At 43.3% G+C, this 22,314-nt stretch overlaps 1 protein-coding gene and 2 non-coding genes across 3 annotated transcripts; 1 reads left to right on the forward strand and 2 right to left on the reverse strand.

The window, feature by feature from the left end:
• Positions 1–8,120: 8,120 nt before the first annotated feature.
• On the reverse strand, positions 8,121–9,682 carry LOC134321615 (protein FAM200B-like). Its single transcript, XM_063003420.1, has 2 exons — positions 8,279–9,682; positions 8,121–8,186 (listed from the first exon to the last, which is right to left on the reverse strand). The coding sequence occupies exons 1-2, from the start codon at positions 9,680–9,682 to the stop codon at positions 8,121–8,123; spliced, it is 1,470 nt and encodes a 489-aa protein (XP_062859490.1).
• Positions 9,683–13,084: 3,402 nt separating this feature from the next.
• trnal-aag (transfer RNA leucine (anticodon AAG)) lies at positions 13,085–13,166 on the reverse strand. The gene has a single exon. It is a non-coding gene; the product is annotated as a tRNA-Leu (tRNA).
• Positions 13,167–13,486: 320 nt separating this feature from the next.
• Positions 13,487–13,559, forward strand: trnaa-cgc (transfer RNA alanine (anticodon CGC)). Its single transcript has one exon. It is a non-coding gene; the product is annotated as a tRNA-Ala (tRNA).
• Positions 13,560–22,314: the final 8,755 nt, after the last annotated feature.

Raw genomic sequence — 22,314 nt, forward strand, 5'->3', positions numbered from 1 at the left:
AGGAAACTGAAAACTTTACAAGTTTTAGGATCTAGGACTTCACATTTCTGTCGTGATCTAAGTATAAAAACTATTAAAAAGAATAGCAAAAATAAAAGCATTTATTTCGTGTTGTTACAAGTTAAATGCCATTTTGAATAGATGAGTTTTGAGAAGTGACTTGAATTTGGACAGGTCAGGACAATCTCGTAGGTGTTTGGGGAGAGCATTCCATAAAGATGGAGCAGCTATGGAAAAGGCCCTGTCACCCCAGGTCCGGTGCTTGGTCCTAGAGGGTATGGACAGTAGGTTAGCCTCAGAAGAGCGAAGGCTACGGGAGGGAATGTGCTGATGGAGCAGGTCGGTGAGGTAGGATGGGGCCTGATTATGGAGAGCTTTGTGAGTGAATAGAAGAATTTTGAATTGAATGCGTTGAGCAACGGGAAGCCAATGAAGTTTTTGGAGAACAGGTGTAATATGATCACGGGAGCGAGTATGAGTAAGGAGGCGAGCAGCTGAATTCTGGATATACTGAAGTTTTTTTAGGATTTTGTTAGATGTACCATAAAGGATGCTATTGCAATAATCAATTCTGGATGTAATAAAAGCATGAATCAAGGTTTCGGCGGCAGAAAAGGAGAGTGATGGACGTAGACGTGCTATGTTTTTTAGATGAAAGAAAGCAGTTTTGGTGATGTGATTTACATGGCGGTCAAAAGAGAGGTTGCTATCAAAAATTACACCAAGATTTCGGATGTTAGAAGACGGAGACAAAGTGTCATTATCAATGGTAATTTGAAAATTTTTTGTGGTTTTTGCCAGGGTTGTAGGACCTACGATGATCATATCAGATTTTTCACAGTTTAATTTGAGGAAATTAGCTTTCATCCACAATTTCATTTCAGTGATGCAATTTGTCAGAGTGGAGTGAAGTTCAGTATTAATGGATTTGGAGGAGATGTAAAGCTGAATATCATCAGCATAGCAGTGGAAATGTAAACCATGCCGACGTATGATGTCACCAAGGGGGAGCATATAAAGAATAAACAAAAGGGGACCTAACACTGAGCCTTGGGGAACGCCTTGGGACAGTGGAGCAATGGCAGAACTACAATTGTTGATATTAACAAACTGTTGTCTGTTTACGAGATATGACCTTAACCACAAAAGGGCAGTACCAGTGATGTTGACAGAGGATTCAAGGCGGGACAGAAGAATGGAGTGATTAATGGTGTCAAAAGCTGCAGTAAGATCAAGGAGGACGAGAATATTAATTTGTCCAGAGTCTGAGGAAAGAAGAAGGTCATTTGTGACTTTGAGGAGGGCTGACTCAGTGCTGTGCTGGGGGCGGAAACCAGACTGAAATGATTCAAATAGATTATTGGAATTTAGGTGATCTTTGAGCTGTGAGGCAACAACACGTTCCAGTATTTTCGACAGAAATGGAAGATTGGAAATGGGCCGAAAGTTACTCATAATGTTAGAGTCAAGTTCAGGTTTTTTAAGTATGGGAGTAACAGCAGCCAATTTGAGTGATTGAGGGACTGAGCCAGAACTAAGAGAGGAATTGATTATCTCTGTGATAAGTGATGAGATAACTGGAAAACAACCCTTAACCAGTTTTGATGGAGCAGGATCCAAAACACAAGTGGAGCTTCGCATCCCTGTTAAGATCTCAGATAGGTCCAAATGAGACACAGGTGAGAACTGAGACAGAGGCTGGGTAATAAATTGAGGTGAGATAGGCGGAGAAACAGAGATGACAGGGGAAACTGTCAGAAAATTGTGGATATTCTCAACTTTTGTTTGAAAAAATGAGAGGTAAGAGTTACACTTGTCAACTGTAAAGGAATTGGTAGTATTGTCAACTGGTTTGAGAAGCTTATTTATTGTGGAAAAGAGAGTCTTAGGATTTGTTGATCCAGCATGTATGAGTTCGGAATAGTAAGTGGATCGGGCTGCCGTAAGAGCGTCTTTGTAATGTTGAAGATAATCAGAATAAATCTGATAATGTACTGTTAGACCGGTTTTTTTATAAAGTCTTTCAAGCTGGTGTTTACGGGATTTCATTTGGTGAAGCTCAATTGTGTACCATGGTGCAGAATGACTAAATGAAACAAATTTGGTTCTCAAAGGAGCCAGCTCATCAAGACATGAGGCGAGTATGTCATTATAGTAATCGACAAGGTCAGATGAAGTACTAGACAGTACAGGACAGACAGACATCTTTTTAACAAGAGAATCTGAGAAAGCAGAGGGAGAGATATATTGAAGATTCCTGAAGGATATTTTACGTTTAGCTGTAGTGATGGGCTTAGTGACCTCAATGTCCATGATGATTGTCAAATGATCAGAGACAGTAAGGTCATGGCTGGACGGCTGATGAACTAGGACACCAGTAGAGCAGACAAGGTCAAGAGTATGACCTTTTTTATGAGTTGGAAAATTTATATGTTGTGTGAAATTAAAACGCTGTAACAATTCCAAAAATTCCCTGGCAAATTTACAGTTGTTGTCATCAATATGGATGTTAAAATCACCCATAAGCAGTACAGAGGATGAGAGGGCACTAAGCTGGGTTAAAAAATCTGAAAAGTCAGAGAGAAAGGAAGCGTTTGGCTTTGGCGGACGATAAACTACAGCAGTGACCAGAGGAGTAGGCCCTGACAACTTGAAAGCCAGGTGTTCAAAAGAAAGAGCAGCAGGAAAAGACAAAGTGGTTATTTTAATATCATCCCTATAGACTGCAGCAACACCACCACCTCGCCCTTCCATACGAGGTTCATCAATATACGAGTATCCCATTGGCGTGGTCTGATTTAACGTAAAATAATCCAAGGGTTTATGCCAAGTTTCAGTGAGACAGAAAAAGTCTAGTTCACTGTCAGATATAAATTCACTGAGTACAGTACTTTTTGTGTTGAGTGAACGAACATTAAGCAATGCCATTTTCAAGTGGTATTGTTGTGTAGTTGGCTGTGAGGAACGAGGAAGAGAACGGAGATTTGCAAAGTCCACTCCGCGTTTCCCATCCCACTCCGTGGACAGCGTTGTCATGGAGACTACACCGCTACTGGTGTGCAAGGCAGCAGCGCTCTGATGACGTGTTTGCGGAGCGACAGTGCGCACGGCTGACCAGAAGGATGGAATAGCGTTACCGTTTCGAAAATAAACAAGCTTTCTCCGGGAGCCCCTGTGAATATAACGAGGCCGGCGAAGGAGTCCAAGCTGTTTGATGACTGAAATACACGATGGAGTAGTGCAATTGTTGAACTTCCTCAGCTGGTCAACGGAATAGTTCAACTTCGTGCCGATCCCAGGAAAACTCATCCACCGTTCACCACCGGCCGCAGACGCGATGTACAGTAGAAAGAACAAAAAGTATCAAAAGAACAAATAAAAGTATCAAAAGTAACATAAAAGAAATAGATCCACAAGGTGTGTAAAAAGATGAAAACGAAAAACGATAAAATAAAATACGATAAAATACGGTAACGGTAGCGGCAGCCAAATGCGCCAGCGTCCACCATCATGTTATGGAAGAATGTTTAATGCAAAGGAACCGACTAAAACTAATACAGACGTGAGTGACGAATCACACTTCTCCGTCTGGCGATCCGATGGACGAGTCTGGGTTTGGCGGTTGCCAGGAGAACGGTACTTGTCTGACTGCATTGTGCCGAGTGTAAAGTGTGGTGGAGGGGGGATTATGGTGTGGGGTTGTTTCTCAGGAGTTGGGCTCGGCCCCTTAGTTCCAGTGAATGGAACTCTTAATGCTTCAGCACACCAAGAGATTTTGGACAATTTCATGCTCCCAACTTTGTGGGAACAGTTTGGGGATGGCTAGGTGGAGGCAAACCGCAAATTACAAAAACAGTGGCCACATTTCATGTCAATCACATTGACCTGTTAAAATGAGGGGCGATCTACCAGTATGCACTGTGCGATCGACTGGTAGATCGCGATCGACGTATTGGGCACCCCTGATGTGTTACAACTGTACTTTTGGTAACCCCTTTGGAGTCCTTCTAAGGAATTGCTCCTGATAACTTTTATTGTTTATTGAAACACAAATTTTCCATCACAGATCTGTTTCAAAATTTGTAAGGTCAGTTATCAGATCTTGTATTTCTAAATTAAACTGTAATGAGTGACATTATGAGCTTTAATTAACATATCCTCCTGAGACAGAGCAATTCATTTTTGTCCCCTGTGGGAACATGTGTCCGAGATCTCTAACACAAGCACCATTGATGCAATCCATTTGAGTACTACTGTACTTTATAGAGTACACCTTGGGCTTTTTAGTAATGTCACATTTGTGGGTGTGTGGCAGCTCATGATCTTTCTTGTCAATCTTTTCCTAATAATCAAATAGTTTCAAAAGATTTAAAAAATATACAGCAATTTTATTCAATGTCCTTTGTAGTGGACAGCAGGACTTTCTACCCCCTGTATTTAGCCTATTTCTATACAATAGAAATAGAATTGTGGTCAAACTTTATTAACAAGGCAAGTTTATTAAAATAAACTTTTTTTTTTTTGTATATTAGCTTCTACATATTTTCTGATGCTACGGACAAAACTGTGTTGTACTGCTATGATGATACGACTATGTTCCAAACCCTTTTAGACTCTTCCACCACCGTAAGCGCTTCTCTCTGTTAGTTCAGCTCATTAAATATATTATCCACTGTATCGCTTACTTTTAGAAACCCAATTCCAAGGTTTAGACAGAAGAGAAAATGTCAATGTAAATAGACAGCAGTTTGTAAAAGATTTATATTCTAGCATACAAACATACATCGCTCCAAAATATGAAAATTGTACAAACATTGTGATCATTTAATGGCATCACGTAATACGAAAGTCAATGTGTCATTGCTCACTGAAACTATATCTTTTTAGATTGTTATGTATGGTGGAGGGTTTGTATAAAGCATGTGCTGTCAGAAGTGGAATTTGAACCCACACCTCCAGGGAAGACTGCAAACTGAACACAGTGCCGTAGACCGCTCGGCCATCCCGACCAGCGAGCTCTTTTGGCAATATAGTGTATAATCGACTTCAAGAGAGCCGAGACAGTTATAAAACCTTTTCATATGAATCGAAGTTTTACAGGACAACTCATGTTAAAGTTTGTAATTCAAGTCACGTCCTTGTGAGGATTAAAGCAGCTTGCAGAGCCTGGCTAGCTCAGTCGGTAGAGCATCAGACTTTTAATCTGAGGGTCCAGGGTTCAAGTTCCTGTTCAGGTGAGTTTTTTCTTACTGCATTAGGTAAGCGGTAATGTCCTGTACTACATGGTTTATTTCAGGGGTCATCAAACTACTTTAGGTAGATGCTTTGACCGGCCCCTTTAACCACAGCAGCAGTACATGTTGTCTGGCCGCTGTTCATCTTCAAACTCACAGTATTATAACGGGAAAAAAATAACAGAGGAAACCAAAATTGGCCACCTCAGTAGATTATACGGCAGCGATCCAACGGGTGGCGCTCCAAGCATGAGGGGAGTGATTGGCGCATCAATAGAGAGATGAGTGACCGCAGCCACTGAACTGTGTTGCAAAGCAGTTAAGTGGGATTTCGTTTTGAAAATCCTCGTGTCCTATGTTAATTTCATTAAAGCTAATGCTCTTAACTACAGGCAGTTTCAGGAATTCTTGTCTGAGCTGAAGATGGGCTTTACTGAGATCTGCTGGCTGAGTCGGGACGAGTTTTGAAATGTTTTAACGACCTGCTCCCGGAGATCAACGCATTTATGCATCCAAAATCAAAACTCAAGCACATTGTTTAATTTTTATGCTTCTCTTTCCATTGCTCCCCGATCTCAATAAAACATGCACTCAAAGTAACTACCGTTTTCGGGAGCATCTGGATCTGTGAGCAGACTTTTTTGAAGTTGAAACACCTTCAATCTCCAACCGGATGCAGTCAGACTGCTAAATTGCTCCACCCCTCATGTACTGTCTATTCACCAGTTACCTTAAACACCTGTGACCTGGTGCTGCCTTTTTCTGCTGATATAGTTCGAATCATGCACTTTAGATCCACATAAAGCTGCTGTAGTTCCTGTGCAATACTTGAATGTAAATGTAAATATTTAAAATTCCTATCTTAGTTATTTCTTCTAGTCTTTTTAAGTCCTAAGTTTTATTTTTACTTAACTTGGTTTTCTTGCTATTTATATTTTATATATTATTATGTTTACACACACCGAGACCTGAGTAAGTGCATTTCGTTCTAATCATGTACATGGTTTTGAATGACAATAAAGCTGAGTCTGAGTCAGATCCAGACTCACTGATCAACATTTATTAGCTATTATGACTGGCAGTAACAAATATGGAACCTGACGCTTACTCTCGTCAGGCAAAAGCAGGCTCACAGTTCACACTGATTTTTTAAGGAAACACTGTATGAGGTAGGATAATGAAAATTATTAAAATAAATAACATTTCTGCATTATCATTATGAACTACAATTATACAAAGCACAGACAATACATCCAGTATACATAGTAAATAGCTTTTTTGGGTGTGTTTACTATTTCACCTGCGGTCCGGCCCCCCGAAACACTGAAGAACAGTAATCTGGCCCTTTGGTTAAAAAGTTTGAGGACCCCTGATTTATTTAGAATGATGAAGAATTTGTACTTTGTGAGATGTTTCTAAGTGAAATAGCATGTACTTGATCAGCTTGAAATAATAGTACACTGTGTGTGTAACATGTTCTCCACACCAACTAGTTGTACGCCCAGCTGTTTCAAACAAACTGTAGTAAATAGAGGACTGTTTAAATCTATATTTATGTGCAGCCTAATAATGCGCTGAGTTTTAGATATTAATACCCACGTTTTATGTTGAATTACATGCATCATAATTTTAGTTCTTGCTTCACAGAGCTGCTTTGTTATTGCACTGCATTAAACAGTTGGTATATCCTGCACTATTTTGGCCCTTTCATAATGCAGCATCAACGCTCTGTAGTACATTACAATTTACAAAGGGTAAAGGAGGGTCCTTCATCAGGGGAATTAGCTCAAATGGTAGAGAGCTAGCTTAGCATGCGAGAGGTAGCGGGACCGATGCCTGCATTCTCCAGGTTTTAAATTCATGTAGAGAAACAGATGGACTACAGTCAGTAATTGTAGAACTACAAAGTGCTTCTATATGGTAAGTGGAGCTGATAAAATGGACAGTGAGTTTAGAAACAAAGAGGTTTTTTTAATGTTATGTTCTAACCTGTAATAAATTGCATTTCTCAAAATGTCCACTAGGTGGAGGCAAACCGCAAATTTACAATAACAATGGCCACGTTTCATGTCAATCACGCTGACCTGTTAGAATGAGGGGCGACGTACCAGTATGCACTGTGCGAACAACTGGTAGATCAGGGGTTCTCAACTGGTCTCAGCCCGTGACCCACATTTTCTCATGGTCATTAAGTCGCGACCCACTTTTATAGAATACAAACCAAACAAATTTATTTTTGAAAAATAGCCTTCAAAAACACATTTAAACATATATATGCATGCAAAGTGAATTTAAGAGCAATTTTTTTTAAAGAAACTGAGGAGGACTATGCCAACTGCATGTATAAAAGTTACTACAATAAAATTAAATATCAAAACTGATCAAATTAAATATCAAAACTGCACAAAATAAATAAGGCCACAAAATTTGATATTTCACTTCTCTGCATATCTCTGCATTCAGAGTACATTAGTAAGAAACTGAGGAGGATCATGCCAACTGCATGTATAAAAGTTACTACAATACATTTAAATATCAAAACTGCATAAAATAAATAAGGCTACAAAACAAGATGCTTTCACCTAACCTGTCTTTTGTGGAAGTCAGTGAGACAGTTGGGCATGTACTTTACTTCTGATCAGAGTTTCAAAGTCTGGGGTGACAGTAGACAGAGTTACTCTCAGGTCATGCTCAGTGTTCAACCTGTTTCTCTGCTTTGACTTGAGCTGGACCAAGGTAGAAAAGCCACTTTCACAAAGATAGGTCGTGCTGAATGGTAGGATCGTTTTGACTGCAAGAGTGGCGAGAGATGGATACTCAGCCATCACATCGCTGCACCAGAAGTGGGAAAAACGTACGTCGCCGAATCTCTTTTTCAGCGTCTGGTCACATGACAGCTCCACCAGCTGATGTTCTTCGTTGCTTGGCAACATGACGCTTTCCATGTTGACGCTGAAAGGGTCGCGTATCCAGGCATTAATGTTATCTCCGTGTCTCTCTGGGAAGTAGTCGTCAAACCGAGCTTGAAGTTTATTGAGATGCACCTTGATCGTTTTTTTCAAGTCATTTTTGGCCGTGGTGTGCAGCTGCTGTGCTTCCTGGCAAGCGTTTGGAAACATGTCCAGTCTGTCTTTGAATAAATGATTTACCCACAGTGTGATCTTTTTCTTGAACGCAACAATTTTGTCTGACTGTTCAAAAATGTTGTGTCCTTTCCCCTGCATAGACCCGTTTAACGTGTTGAGGTGCTCAAAAATATCAGCAAGATATGCAACAAGTGCGAGCCAGGTGTGGTTGTCAAACAGTTCAGCATATGAGGAGTTATTCTCTGAGAGGAAGGTGGCGATTTCTGTTTTCAGTTCATAAAAGCGTGACAAGACCTTACCCCTCGACAGCCAGCGCACTTCGGAGTGATACAAAACCTGCATATGCTCAGAACCCAAATCTTTACATAGATTTGAAAAGCAGCGGCTGTTCTTCGCACTCCGTTTTATGTGGTTCACCACTTTGATGACATTTTGCAAAGCTTCATCAAGCACAGGAACCATATTCTTAGCCGCCAGTGCCTCTCGGTGCAAAAAGCAGTGGTTCCAAGTCGCATTAGGTGCCCTCATCAGAATTTGTTTCACCACACCTGAATGTTTCCCGGTCATGGAGGCAGCGCCGTCAGTTGTGATTCCAACACAGTATTCCCAGCTTAGGCCCACTGAGCTCAAATACAAGTCTACGGAGTTGAAAATGTCCTCTGCTTTGGTAGTGGTAGGGAGTTCTCTGCTGCAGAGAAATTGTTCCTGCAAATCACCGTCCCACATATGTCTCACATAAAGCAGTAAAATGGCATGGTGAGCTATATCCGTGGATTCATCCATCTGTAATGCGTAGTAAGGGCTTGCCTGGACGCGAGCTGTGGTCTGTTGTTTTATGTTACCAGACATGTCTTCAATACGCCGAGCTATAGTATCATTGGACAGGGGTATTGTTTTAAGCTTGTCTGCCACTGATTGATCCAGCACCTCTCTTACCATGTCCATGGCAGCGGGTAAAATAAGCTCTTCGGCTATTGTGTGGGGTTTCTTGGCCTTCGCAATACGGTGAGCTACGTGATAAGACGCCCGGAGCGCATGTTCTTGTTTGGAGCAAGATGCTGTCAGACACTTCTCTGATACCTTCAGCTCATGAAGTCGTCTTTGAAAAAACTCCACCGGCTTGTCTTTACATGCGGGATGTTTCGTTTGTAAATGTCGCATTAGTTTGGATGGTTTCATGCTCTCTTGTGCCAGCACTTCATTACAAATAACACACTTGGGTTTCTGTCCGTGTTTGTCCTCAATGAACGAAAATCCACATTTCAAATACTCCGGGTTGTATTTGCGTTTCGCCATCTTGCCTCCGAACATCATCACAAATTTAAAGAGAAGGGTAACCGGCAAACGAATGGTGGTTACCATGGCAACGAGAATGCTGCGCGCGTCTGATGCGTGTCTCTCTCTGTCTCTTTTTTTTCCAGATAAAAGACGAGTACAAAATCAGATGAGCATTAATTATTTAAAAATTTTTTTAAATGTATTTATTTTTTACAAGCTGTCCGCGACCCGCCCAGAACGTGTCCGCGACCCACTTTTGGGTCGCGACCCACCAGTTGAGAATCGCTGTGGTAGATCATGATCGATGTATTGGGCACCTCTGATGTAAAACAACTGTACTTTTGGTAACCCCTTTGGAGTCTTTCCAAGGAATTGCTCCTGATAACTTTTATTGTTTATTGAAACACAACATTTCCATCTGCTTTAAACTTAGGGAGATCCGCTGTCAGAACTCGGACACAGTCTCTATGTTCAAGTCTAGATTGAAAACATATTCATTTACTCAGGCTTTTGATTGGTCTTTTCAAACTAAACAAGCAAACCTAGTTATGCTGTAATAGTTAGGGGTGCTGGAGTCTAAACCTGTAAAACTCTCTGATATTTTACTCTTAACGATTGCTGCTCCTACTAGATGTGATGGAAACCTGCCGTGTTTGCACCAAAAATGTCCAGAACTTACAACGGAGTTTATCACAGACTGGACTGAACAATGAAGAACTCACATTATTTTTCTGCTAGTTACAACTTTCAGTTCAATTTACTTTTGTGTTTGTATGATTTGTGTAAATCCTTTTTATTTAAAGTATCCTCCAGGCCACCCAAGAAGGATGGGTCCCTGCTGAGTCTGGTTTCTCTCAAGGTTTCTTCCTGAGTTTTTCCTTGCCACAGTCGCCCTTGGCTTGCTCAATAGGGGTTTTTGGTCTGTTGGTCCTGGATAAAGTTGCTTTGAGACAATGCTCATTGTAAAAAGCGCTAAATAAATAAATTTGACTTGACATGTGTCCGAGATCTCTAACTCAAGCACCATTGATGCAATCCATTTAAGTACTTCTACTTCATAGAGTACATCCTGGGCTTTTTATTAATGTCACATTTGTGGGTGTGTGGCAAGCAGCTCATGAACTTTCTTTTATAAATGGCTGTCATATCATATTTTACATTTCATGGAAATAAGCAAAGTAAGAGATCAGTTTTGTTCAATATGAGTCGTAACTTCAGTTTATAAAGATTACAGAAATGTACAGCAATTTTAACCCTTTCTAAACAAAACATTTATCCAATGTCCTTTGTTGTGGACAGCAGGACTTACTACCCCCTGTTTTTAGCCTATTTCTATACAAGGAAGCAGAGGGCTGAGTAAGGCAGAAAATATTTTATTACAGATTTTTGCAGGAAAGTCAGGTGATGCTGTGTTAGTGTGTGTTGTGCTGGTATGACTGGATAAGACACAGCAGTGCTGCTGGACTGAGAATAGTCCACCAACCAAAAACATCCAGCCATCAGCACCCAGTGGGAAGTGTCCTATGACCACTGATGAAGGTCTAGAAGATGACCAACTCAAACAGCAGCAAAAGATGAGCAATCGTTTCTGACTTTACATCTACAAGGTGGACCAACTAGGTAGGAGTGTCTAATAGAGTGGACAGTGAGTGGACACGGTATTTAAAAACTCCAGCAGCGCTGCTGTGATGATCCAGTCATACCAGCACAACACACACTAACACACCACCACCATGTCAGTGTCACTGCAGTGCTGAGAATGATCCACCATCCAAATAATACCTGCTCTGTGGTGGTCATGTCAATAATTGTAGAACTACAAAGTGCTCCTATATGGTAAGTGGAGCTGATAAAATAGACAGTGAGTGTAGAAACAAGGAGGTGGTTTTAATGTTATGGTTGATTAGTGTAAACTCACACACTGCTGTATGTGCTTGCATGACTGTAGGACGCGTTTTCAGTGCATTACCGTAATATCCATAAAATGTGTTCTTGCGATTTCAGTGCAGAAAAGTTTGTGTAGAGACTGCAGCAGCGGATACTGTGTTTGTTTAGATTTTGTGGTCATACTTTATTAACAAGGTAAGTTTATTAAAATAAAAGGTTTTTTTGTATATTAGCTTCTGGATATTTTCGGATGCTACGGACAAAACTGTGTTGTACTGCTATGATGATACGACTATGTTCCAAACCCTTTTAGACTCTTCCACCACCGTTAGCGCTTCTCTCAGTTAGTTCAGCTCATTAAATATATTATCCACAGTATCGCTTACTTTTACAAACCCAATTTCAAGGTTTAGACAGAAGGGAAAATGTCAATGTAAATAGACAGCAGTTTGTAAAAGATGTTATTTATATTCTAGCATACAAACATACATCGCTCCAAAATATGAATTAACGCTTCAGCCAGGGTTGCCAGATTGCGCATTTTAAAGTCTGTCAAAATGCATGGAAAACAGCCGATAATCAGCGCTTAAACAATATTAAACCAGTTAAACATGATCTACTACTGCTGATATCTCACAAATCAGTGATTATAAATTATTAATGGCATTTGAAATAATAAAAAACTAAGACTAAGAAGTCTTTAGGGTTTTTTGTGTTTTTGCTAGAACTGTTTCTACTTGAAGAATTCTTTAGTATAATTTAAGGTTCTTTGCTAACTCAATTAGATTTTTATGGATTTTTTTCTCTTGCCACATATAAATGCACATAACATTAAGGACTGGAAAACAATCGTGCAATTGATACAGGAAAAAAGGAAAAAGGTGAAAGAAAGGAATCTGTTTGTAATCTACCTGCAAAATTGTCCTCCTGAGATGTTTTTTTTTGTGTGTGTGTAAGCAGCAACATACTTCACCTAAAACTTTATATAATCACCATCAAGAGAGCCGAAACAGAAATAAAAACATTTTATATTAATTGAAGTTCTACAGGACAACATATGTTAAAGTTTGTAATTTAAGTCACATGCTTGTGGGGATTAAAGCAGGTTGCAGAGCTCGGGTAGCTCAGTCGGTAGAGCATCAGACTTTTAATCTGATGGTCCAGGGTTCAAGAGCTTTCTTTCTTACAACATTTCTTCTGCTAAACCATCATGCTGTATGCTTAATTTAAGACTCCGTGGTGCATCGGTGTGTTTGAGCTTGGCTTTAGAACGTATGCTGTTTTCACAGTGTCTGCGTTCCATTTTAGGTATAAACACAGTTATTGGGTGAGTACAGGTGTTTTTTTATTATGCTTCTTATTATATCATAGTTGCATGTAGTCGGAGTGATGCTAGAGATAACAGCAACGATACAAAGGTACACCAAGTTAAGGTTTGTGTGCACAGTGCGGTCGAACTGTTTCATGTTACATAAAAAAAAAAGTTAAGAAAGGTTGTGGGTCGAAAAGGGCCAATCGCGTGTGCCACACTTGGGATTGTGATTGAGTATACGTTGCATTGGGTGGGTAAACATGGAGCTGGCGTTGAAAAACATGAGTTGGCAGCGGTGGGATTCGAACCCACGCCCCCGAAGAGACTGGAGCCTTAATCCAGCGCCTTAGACCGCTCGGCCACGCTACCACTGGTTAAGGGGCAGATCGAAATGAGCAACTACGTATGCAATTTCTACATGCATTTTCCAATAGAAGTCAAAGAGGTTGCAGACTGAAAAGTTCGCAAGTGCAATCGCCACACTTGTGATGGAGCACAAGCTACACCAAACTGGTAAACATCATGAGTTGGTGATGAACTTTCTTCTTCAGACTGGTTTGTAAATGAAAGTCAAAGAGAAGGTAGGAGCCCAGATATCTCAATCGGTAAAGCATCAGACTTTTAATCTGAGGGTCCAGGGTTCAAGTCCCTGTTACAATTTACAAAGGGTAAAGGAGAGTTCTTTATAAGGGGAATTAGCTCAATTGGTAGAGCGCTCGCTTCGCATGCGAGAGGTAGCGGGATCGATGGCCGCATTCTCCAATGCAGAAACATTATGATCATTTAAAGGCAACACATAATATAAGACTCGTTACGTCATTGCTCACTGAAACGCTGCGTCAAAAATAATGTCAGTTTACGCTCTATTTTCATTCATCGTTTAGTCTAAAGACCTTTATTAATTTTTTTAATTGACAAACATGCAATAACTTTGAAACAATCTTGCAACAAATCTTTTCACATTATTATGTATGGTAGAGGGTTAAAGATGTAAATTTGTATAAAGCATGAGCTGTCAGAAGTGGGATTCAAACCCACGCCTCAATGAGAGACTGTGACCTGAACGCAGTGCCTTAGACCGCATCCTGACTAACTTGGGTAACGTTGACACCACATCATATAGCAATAGAAAGGGAGCCCCATATGAGCACTCCAACTGACCAAATAATGTTTTTGGATGGATCATTCTTAGCACTGTAACGGCACTAGCATGTTAGGGTGTGTTTTCTCTGGTATGAGTGTTTTAGGTACAGCCTTCTTGTTGGGTTTTTAACTGACTGGATTATGTGTTAAGAACTCAAACCCTGTTTGTGCTGGTTGTAGGCTATTCAATCGATCACTAGATGGCATAATATGAATACAGTTAGAAAGTAAAACGATGTTGCATGCTGACCTGTGTGGAATACAACTAATGTATGTAGTACTAAGAAGTGTTTCTTAAGGATTTTTTTGGTGCTCTTGCTGGAACTGTTCTACAGGACAACGTATGTTAAAGTTTGTAATTCAAGTCACATCCTTGTGAGGATTAAAGCGAGTAGCAGAGCTCGGATAGCTCAGTCGGTAGAGCATCAGACTTTTAATCTGAGGGTCCTGGGCAGGGGCGTCGTAGTGGGGTGAAAAGTGGGACTGAGTTACCAGGGCCCCAAGTCGGGGGAGGGCCCTTGAGGAGTCTGGAATTTTATTTTCCTTTAAATATTAATATAATTTAAAGATCACAATAAATGTTGCTAACTAATGTAAATTTAATGTTTTGGGTAAATAAATCGGTTGATTGATGGATTGAATTGTGTGTCCTAGCCTACATATAGTGTCTGAGGACAGGCACCCTCACCCCTTGCACAAAATGGTTTAGTCCACCTTCACCGGGCTAGGCGCATTTAACTTAGTATAGACCGCTGAAGTCGTGCGTCATTCTGTAGTCCTTGTTATGCCCATATTTGGAGACCCGGGTCTAACTCAGATTTCCTATGGGAAAAATTAACAGGGTTTTTAAAAAATCGACTCTAACGCATCCTGTGCTAAATAAACATTTTCAGAACCCTGTACGTTTTGTCCTGTGTACATTTCTCTCCTGTACATCACTGGATCCTCTGAATTACGAGGTTGTTAAAGGGTCGTAATACTAATAATGCTACACGAAAGCTAATGCTACTGCACATTAATTAGACGTCACTGAACTACACCAATCAAATCAACGGAACGAGCGGCTCGCTTTTGGTAAGTACAATCAAAGGCGTAACACCCAACCATCCTTGCTTTCTACTTTAATGTAGCTACCTACTAAAAATATAAAGTAAAACTTGTGAATATCACACCACTGTTACACTGGTGAATCACGCTGCTTCGTGCACTCATTTAAGAGGCTTATAAAAGAAAAAGAAAAAAGAAAACATTAAGAGGCTTCCAGTCTAGTGACGTCAATTCAGTGCGCAGTAGCATTAGCTTACATGTAGCAATATTCATATTTTGACTCTTTAACGACTTCATAATTCAGAGGATCCAGTGATAATAGACAGAAGAATCTCCATAAAACAAAACGTAACAGCTTTGAAACATTTTTTATGACTACAGGATGCGAGAGAGGCAATTTGCGAAATCTCCATTCATATTTCCCATTAAAAATTTCTCTTAGACCCGGGTTACCAAATATGGGCATAACAACATGGCGTGGCCTACAAAATGATGACACGACTTCAGTGGTCTATTCATTCTGCTGAAGCGGCAGTGCGCGTTGTATCCGTGCTATGGAAGTTGATGCCCAATAAATCTGAATCCGGTTTTCAGAAAAGAAAAGAGAGGCAGGAAAGAGAAAAAAAAAAATGTGGGAAAGCAACTGCTAACGAACTTCTTTCCCAAGAAAGGTGAGCGCAAATGTGGAAGCAAATAGCCTACATTAAATGAACTCCTGTGGTTATAAAACGCTTCAATACCACCGCGATTGTCAGTGCTAAAAACACAAAATTAGAAATAACATGATGCCTTATCTGTAATCTGAGGTAAACTCTAAATACATTTTTGTTTGCATAGATTACCACACCATTGCAGTAGTATACTAATTTGAAAAAGGAAAAACTGAAAGAAATACAACTAAGTGAAAATATTGCACACATAGTGTGTAGTTATTTACTCTTAAAGAATATCAAAAAAGTAATATATACAAAAGTAATATATATAAAAGTAAAATATACGTACTCTTGTTTATATTATGCTTTAAAATTTATATTATGCTTTTAAACGATCACAGACTCACTTTATTTAAACATTGATCTTAGCATTTAGAACGAACAATGTGAGGTCTTTTATGAAGTGCATTTTCTCTTTGATTTTGTTGGACTTCTGGTGGTGGTGGTTAGGGGAAGGGGGTTGTGATTATATGTAACTTTACTACCTTATGTGCATTTGTGTCTTTGTTCCCATTTTGAAGGTTGTGATATTACTTTAAGCTTAACTTTTCTTTTTCATGTAATTACTGATATTTTACTACAGGGGTGCACAACTTCTTTTTACCAAGGGCCGATTTCACATAAACACCTAAACCAGAGGGCCACAAATTTCATTTTTACAGACCTGTCCACATGAATTTGTAATACAGTTAGGACATGGGTGATACAAAAAAAAAATCTTGATTATTATCAAATGTATTATCGATTCTTGATTACGATTGTGATTTTTTTAGTTTTTGTATAATGCAATTGAAAAATTTGTATTTAATTTAAAAGACTGCAGAAGTGCAAAAATAGTAACAGCACCACCTATAATCATCCTTTCAAGGAACTCAAACTTGATAACAATAACAATATAACAATAATTAACAATAATTTAAAGAGTCTGTATCAGTATCTACACTGGGGGACATCAAGTAAGCAGTCAGCTCATCTTTGATTTTGTCCTCTTGTGATTGGGGGTGGATAGACGGGGCACATTCTGCTTCTAACAATATGGACTACAATTCCCATGTTTCCACGTACTCTCACGTGACTATCACATGTCCCAGGTCAGCCAATCCTGATCGCGCTCATCGTCTCCGGAGTTTTGATTCAGTTCAGCTGTGCTCAGTTCCATGCGCATCTTATTTAAACTCTTCTGTATGAGTCTTGTTGTGAAGTTTTGCCGCTCGTGTTTACGGTTCTTATTTCTGAATCTAACCATTACCGTGTATGATACTTGCTGTCTTCTGTTTGCTGCCTGTCTGTTTATGCTCTAGTTTTGGATTTTGTACCCTGTTTTTGCCCTTTTTGTTCTTAAACTTTCCCTGATTTATATTCCGTGAACGTGTGCTCAGTTTCATGTGACATGTTAGTATTTTAATTAAAATATAAAGTATGTAAACAATCGCGATTGTCACATTTCTAACATCGTGTGAAAACTGTTACGTGGAGAAAGGAGGACTCAAATGCAGAATTCAAAATCAAAATGATATTTTATTTTTAATTAGAAATAAACAAAAACAGAGGAAAAATGAGAAACAAAAACCCAATCGGAAAGTCCGATGGTGCCGCAGAACTGCTGGGAAAAGAAAAACCCAAAAAGGGAAAATAAGAGACGGGGAGCGCTTTAGGCGCTACAGTGTCAAAACACGGGAGTAGATTACTCCCGGCAATCACTAGCCCCAGCACAGCGGAAGGCTAGGATAGAACGCGACCGGCGTCTGCTTTGCTGAGGTTCGCAGCTGAAGTACGCCGATCTAAAAAAGAGAAATAACAGAGTTAGATACACCAACTGCGAGTGCGGATTCGAACCGGTGAATGCTGCGCGAGAACCGAAAGCTTAGCGGTGTCGCCACCCAGCGGTTCAGGAATCCAATTTTCGGGTTGGATCTAAAAGGATGTGCGGTTGCTGTACCAAGCGGACACGCTTGATGTACAGCAGCACCGCTAATGCTAAACGCATAAACAAAAGCAGCGCGAGGGCTGCACGGCGTCGCACCACGCTAATCCTAATAGGGACAATAACGAACGGTTACCTCGACCTTGCAGTCTACACACCCGAATGGCGCATGCCACCAGGGGATACCGTTTTACCTAGGAAAGGAGCGTGGACGAGCAGCCACATAAGATCAGGGAAACAAACAAAAGGTGCGACACCCGCCGCTGTGCAGAGCTGGCTTAAATAGCCAGCTTGACAGCTGCGGGTGATCAGCCCTAATTGGTCCTCCTGCCACTTAAGGCCTTTGTTTGCCTTGCTCTGTAAGACCTACTTCGCTGGGAACTCGGGGTGCATTCACCAGCTACCGTAGGTCTCCTAATAGAACCCCCTCCTCTAGGGACAGCTCCTGAGGTCCCAAGACCCGCAGCACGGTTCCGGCGGAACTCGCGGATCAGTTCAGGGTCCAGGATCTGCCGAGCCGGTACCCATGAACGTTCCTCAGGGCCGTAGCCCTCCCAATCCACCAAGTATTGGGTGCTACCCTGAACCTTCCTGCAATCCAGCAGGCGGCGGACAGTGAAGGCAGGGGCACCCTGGATGATACGAGGGGCGGGAGGCTGGGGAGGGGGTAAAACTCCCCCGCACATAAATGGTCGGAGTTGGGAGACGTGAAAGGTTGGATGCACTTTCATCCTGGGAGGAAGCTCCAACCTATAGGTCACCGGGTTGATCCGCCTGACCACCTTAAACGGGCCAATGTACCTGGGTGCCAGCTTGTGAGGGGCACCTTTGACGGGGAGATCCCTCGTCGACACAAGGACACGTTGGCCCGGCCGGAAGGTGAGAGCCGGCTGCCGCCTGCGGTCAGCAGTGCGCTTCATGGAGCGCTGATTGGCCACAAGTGCCTGCCTTGCTTTACGCCAGGCGGCGCGGCAGCGGCGGACATGAAGCTGTACAGACGGGACCGCTACTTGCTGCTCCTGCTCAGGAAAGAGCGGAGGAGGGTACCCGAACTGAGCTTCAAACGGTGACATTCCTATCGCCGAGTGATGCAGGGTATTGTGAGCAAATTCAGCCCACAATAATTTATCCGACCACGTGGCCGGATTCCCTGCCGTCAGGCACCTGAGCATCTTGCTCAGATCCTGGATGAGCCTTTCCGATTGCCCATTCGACTCGGGGTGATACCCCGAGGATAAGCTGGCCTTAGCACCAATGAGTTGGCAGAAGGCCCGCCAGCACTGGCTTACAAACTGCGGGCCCCGATCAGACACAATGTCTGATGGGACCCCATGCGCTCTCACCACATGTTGCAGGATGATCTGCGCAGTGCCCATGGCGGATGGTAGCTTGGGCAGAGGGACAAACAGGCAAGACTTGGTGAACCGGTCGACAATTACCAACACCGCTGTGAACCCTCTAGACTTTGGCAAGCCTGTCACAAAGTCTAGAGCAATATGGGACCACGGTCTTGAAGGTATCGGCAACGGATGGAGAAGGCCTCGTGGGCGCTCTCTGGGGCTCTTATTCAGAGCGCACACAGTACAGGCACGGACGAAGTCACGTACCTGATTCTCCATCCCCGGCCACCAAAATCTTCGGCGCAGCAAAACCAGGGACTTAGTCACGCCTGGGTGCGCCGCAAAAGGAGAGGCATGAGCCCACTCGAAAACCTGACGCCGTACAGTAGTAGGTACATACAGCCTGTCAGGAGGTCCCCTACCGGGGTCGGGTTCGGCCCTTTGGGCGTCCCGTATGACCTTTGAAATGCCCCAGGTGACTGGGGCAGCTATCTGGGTCGAGGGAATCACGGGATCAGGCTCGGTCTCCGGCCTGGTTGGTTCCCACTGTCTAGACAGGGCATCCGGTTTAGCATTCTTGGACCCCGGTCTATACGACAGCGTAAAATGGAACCTACCGAAAAATAAGGACCACCGTGCCTGACGCGAGTTCATCCTTTTGACTTGCTGGATGAATGACAAGTTCTTGTGATCAGTCCAGACAAGAAAAGGATGTTTGGCTCCCTCGAGCCAGTGTCGCCACTCATCTAAAGCCAACTTAATGGCTAGAAGTTCCCTGTCTCCGACCGGGTAATTCCGCTCAGCCGGAATCAGGCGGTGCGAAAAGAAGGCACACGGATGCAGCTTCTTTCCTGGCCCCACTCTCTGGGACAATACTGCCCCAACCCCAACCTCAGAGGCATCCACTTCGACCACGAATGGCTCCTCAGGGTCAGGCAACTGCAAAACAGGAGCAGTTGTCAAGAGAGCTTTCAGTCTGTCAAAGGCTTGTTGGGCCTGCACTGACCATTTAAAGGGCCCCTTACCAGTAAGGGCTGTTAGTGGCGCGGCGATAGTGCTAAAGTTCTTGATAAATCGCCTAAAAAAGTTTGCAAAGCCCAAAAACCTTTGCATTTGGCGAACAGAACTTGGAGTTGGCCAGCTCTCCACAGCTTTAATTTTAGCCGGATCCATGCGAAGGGTGCCCTGTGACACTATGAACCCTAGGAACGAAACCGAAGGGGCGTGAAAGACGGACTTCTCCAGCTTGACGAAAAGATGGTGTTCGAGCAAGAGCTGGAGAACCCGTCGGACATGCCCTATATGTTCGTCGATGGATCGGCTAAAAATGAGAATATCGTCTAGATAAACGTAGACGAACTTATCAAGGGTCTCCCGTAGGACCTCATTGATGAATCTCTGGAAGACTGCGGGGGCATTCATTAACCCAAAGGGCATCACTAGATACTCATAGTGGCCAGTGGGCGTAATGAACGCAGTCTTCCACTCGTCCCCCTGCCTGATCCGGATCAGGTTGTACGCGCTGCGTAAGTCGAGCTTTGTAAAAATTTAGGCTCGCTGAAGGGCTTCAAAAGCCGTGGCCATCAGCGGCAGCGGGTACCGATCCTTGATCGTAATAGCATTTAGACCGCGATAATCGACACAGGGGCGCAATGTATCATCCTTCTTACCAACAAAAAAGAACCCCGCCCCGGCCGGGGAGGAAGAAGGACGAATGAACCCCTGTTTGAGCGCCTCGCGCACATACTCCTCCATGGCAACCTTCTCCGGACCGGAGAGTGAGAAAAGGCGCCCCCTAGGAGGGGTAGTGCCGGGCAACAAGTTTTTGGCGCAGTCGAACGGTCTGTGGGGGGGCAAGTCCCGCGCCCTGGACTTGCTAAAAACCTCCTGAAGATCATGGTACACAGGAGGAACTGTGGCCAAATCCGGGGTCTCCATTTGTGGTACTGGCGGGTTGAGATTCGTGCCGGCCTGAAGCAAGCACGAATCTCTACACCGTGTTCCCCAAATGAAGATTGACCCGGTGGCCCAGTCGATCTGGGGGTTGTGTCTTTGCAACCACGAAAATCCCAGGACCACCTGGAGGTGAGGAACGTGAGTCACTAAGAAGGTGATCCGTTCCTCGTGGTCCTTCAGACGCAACGTCAAGGGCTGCGTCCGATGGGTAATCGGGCTGCCCGCTACGGCTCGACCATCAACAGCATGGACCGAGACCGGCTTGGTTAGCGGCTGGACCTCTATCCCCAGCCTGCGTACCAGATCGATGTCAATGAAGCTCTCTACCGCTCCCGAATCGACACAAACCTTGAGGTTTGTATTTCCCGAGCCCCAAGACAATCGGGCCGATAAAAACAGGCCCTGACCAGGGATGCTAGTTTGGCCCTCTCTCGATTCCCTGGTTCGAGAGCGGCCTACTAGTTTAATGGTCGGCGGGGTCTGGAGTGGGAACCTGACGCCTGAGGGGCGTCAGGTCGTGTCGACCCCAATTGCATGGGTTCGGGATCGGGATTGTGCGGAGGGGAGCTAGGAGGGACCAACGAGCGAGCAAACGGAGGACAGGAACCCCGTTCCCGCGCTCGCTGGCGAAGCCGGGTGTCTATGGACGTGGCCAGTGTGTAAAAGGCCTTAAGGGTGGTAGGAGGATCTCTAGTGGCCAGCTCGTCCTTTACCTTACTGGAAAGACCGCGATGGAAAATAGCGGTAAGGGCCCCTTCATCCCAACCACACTCTGCTGCTAGCGTTCGAAACTCAATCACGTAGTCTGCTACTGAGCGACCACCTTGGGTGAGTTCGAGAAGGCGTGGACCCACCTCTTGGCCCCCCGCAGGGTGAAAAAATGTCTCCTTAAGAGCCTCCTTAAAGGAGCTTTCAGACGAACATTCAGGAGCGTCTTGCTCCCAAAGAGCGGTAGCCCATTCCAATGCCCTCCCAGTGAGAAGGGAAATGATATAGGCCACCTTAGAACGTTCTGTGGGGTAGCGAGACGGCTGTAGCTCAAACGCTAACGAGCATTGGAGGAGAAATCCGCGGCACTTCTTCGCTTCTCCCGAGTATCTCTCAGGAGGAGGAATGGGCGTGTCACGGATTACAGACTCCCTAGAGTGAGCAGCGGGACTAGGAGTGGGCCCCGAGATGGGCACTTGTTGGGCGAGCGCGGCTACGCGCTGCACCAACTCGGTGAGGGCTACCTCATGCCTGCCCAACGCCACCCCTTGGTGGCGTAACACGTCGGAAACGGTTGTGGGTTCTGCTGAGTCCATGAGTGGTCGCACCTTTCTGTTACGTGGAGAAAGGAGGACTCAAATGCAGAATTCAAAATCAAAATGATATTTTATTTTTAATTAGAAATA

This window comes from Trichomycterus rosablanca, chromosome 10, assembly GCF_030014385.1.
Source record: "Trichomycterus rosablanca isolate fTriRos1 chromosome 10, fTriRos1.hap1, whole genome shotgun sequence".
NCBI lineage: Eukaryota > Metazoa > Chordata > Actinopteri > Siluriformes > Trichomycteridae > Trichomycterus > Trichomycterus rosablanca.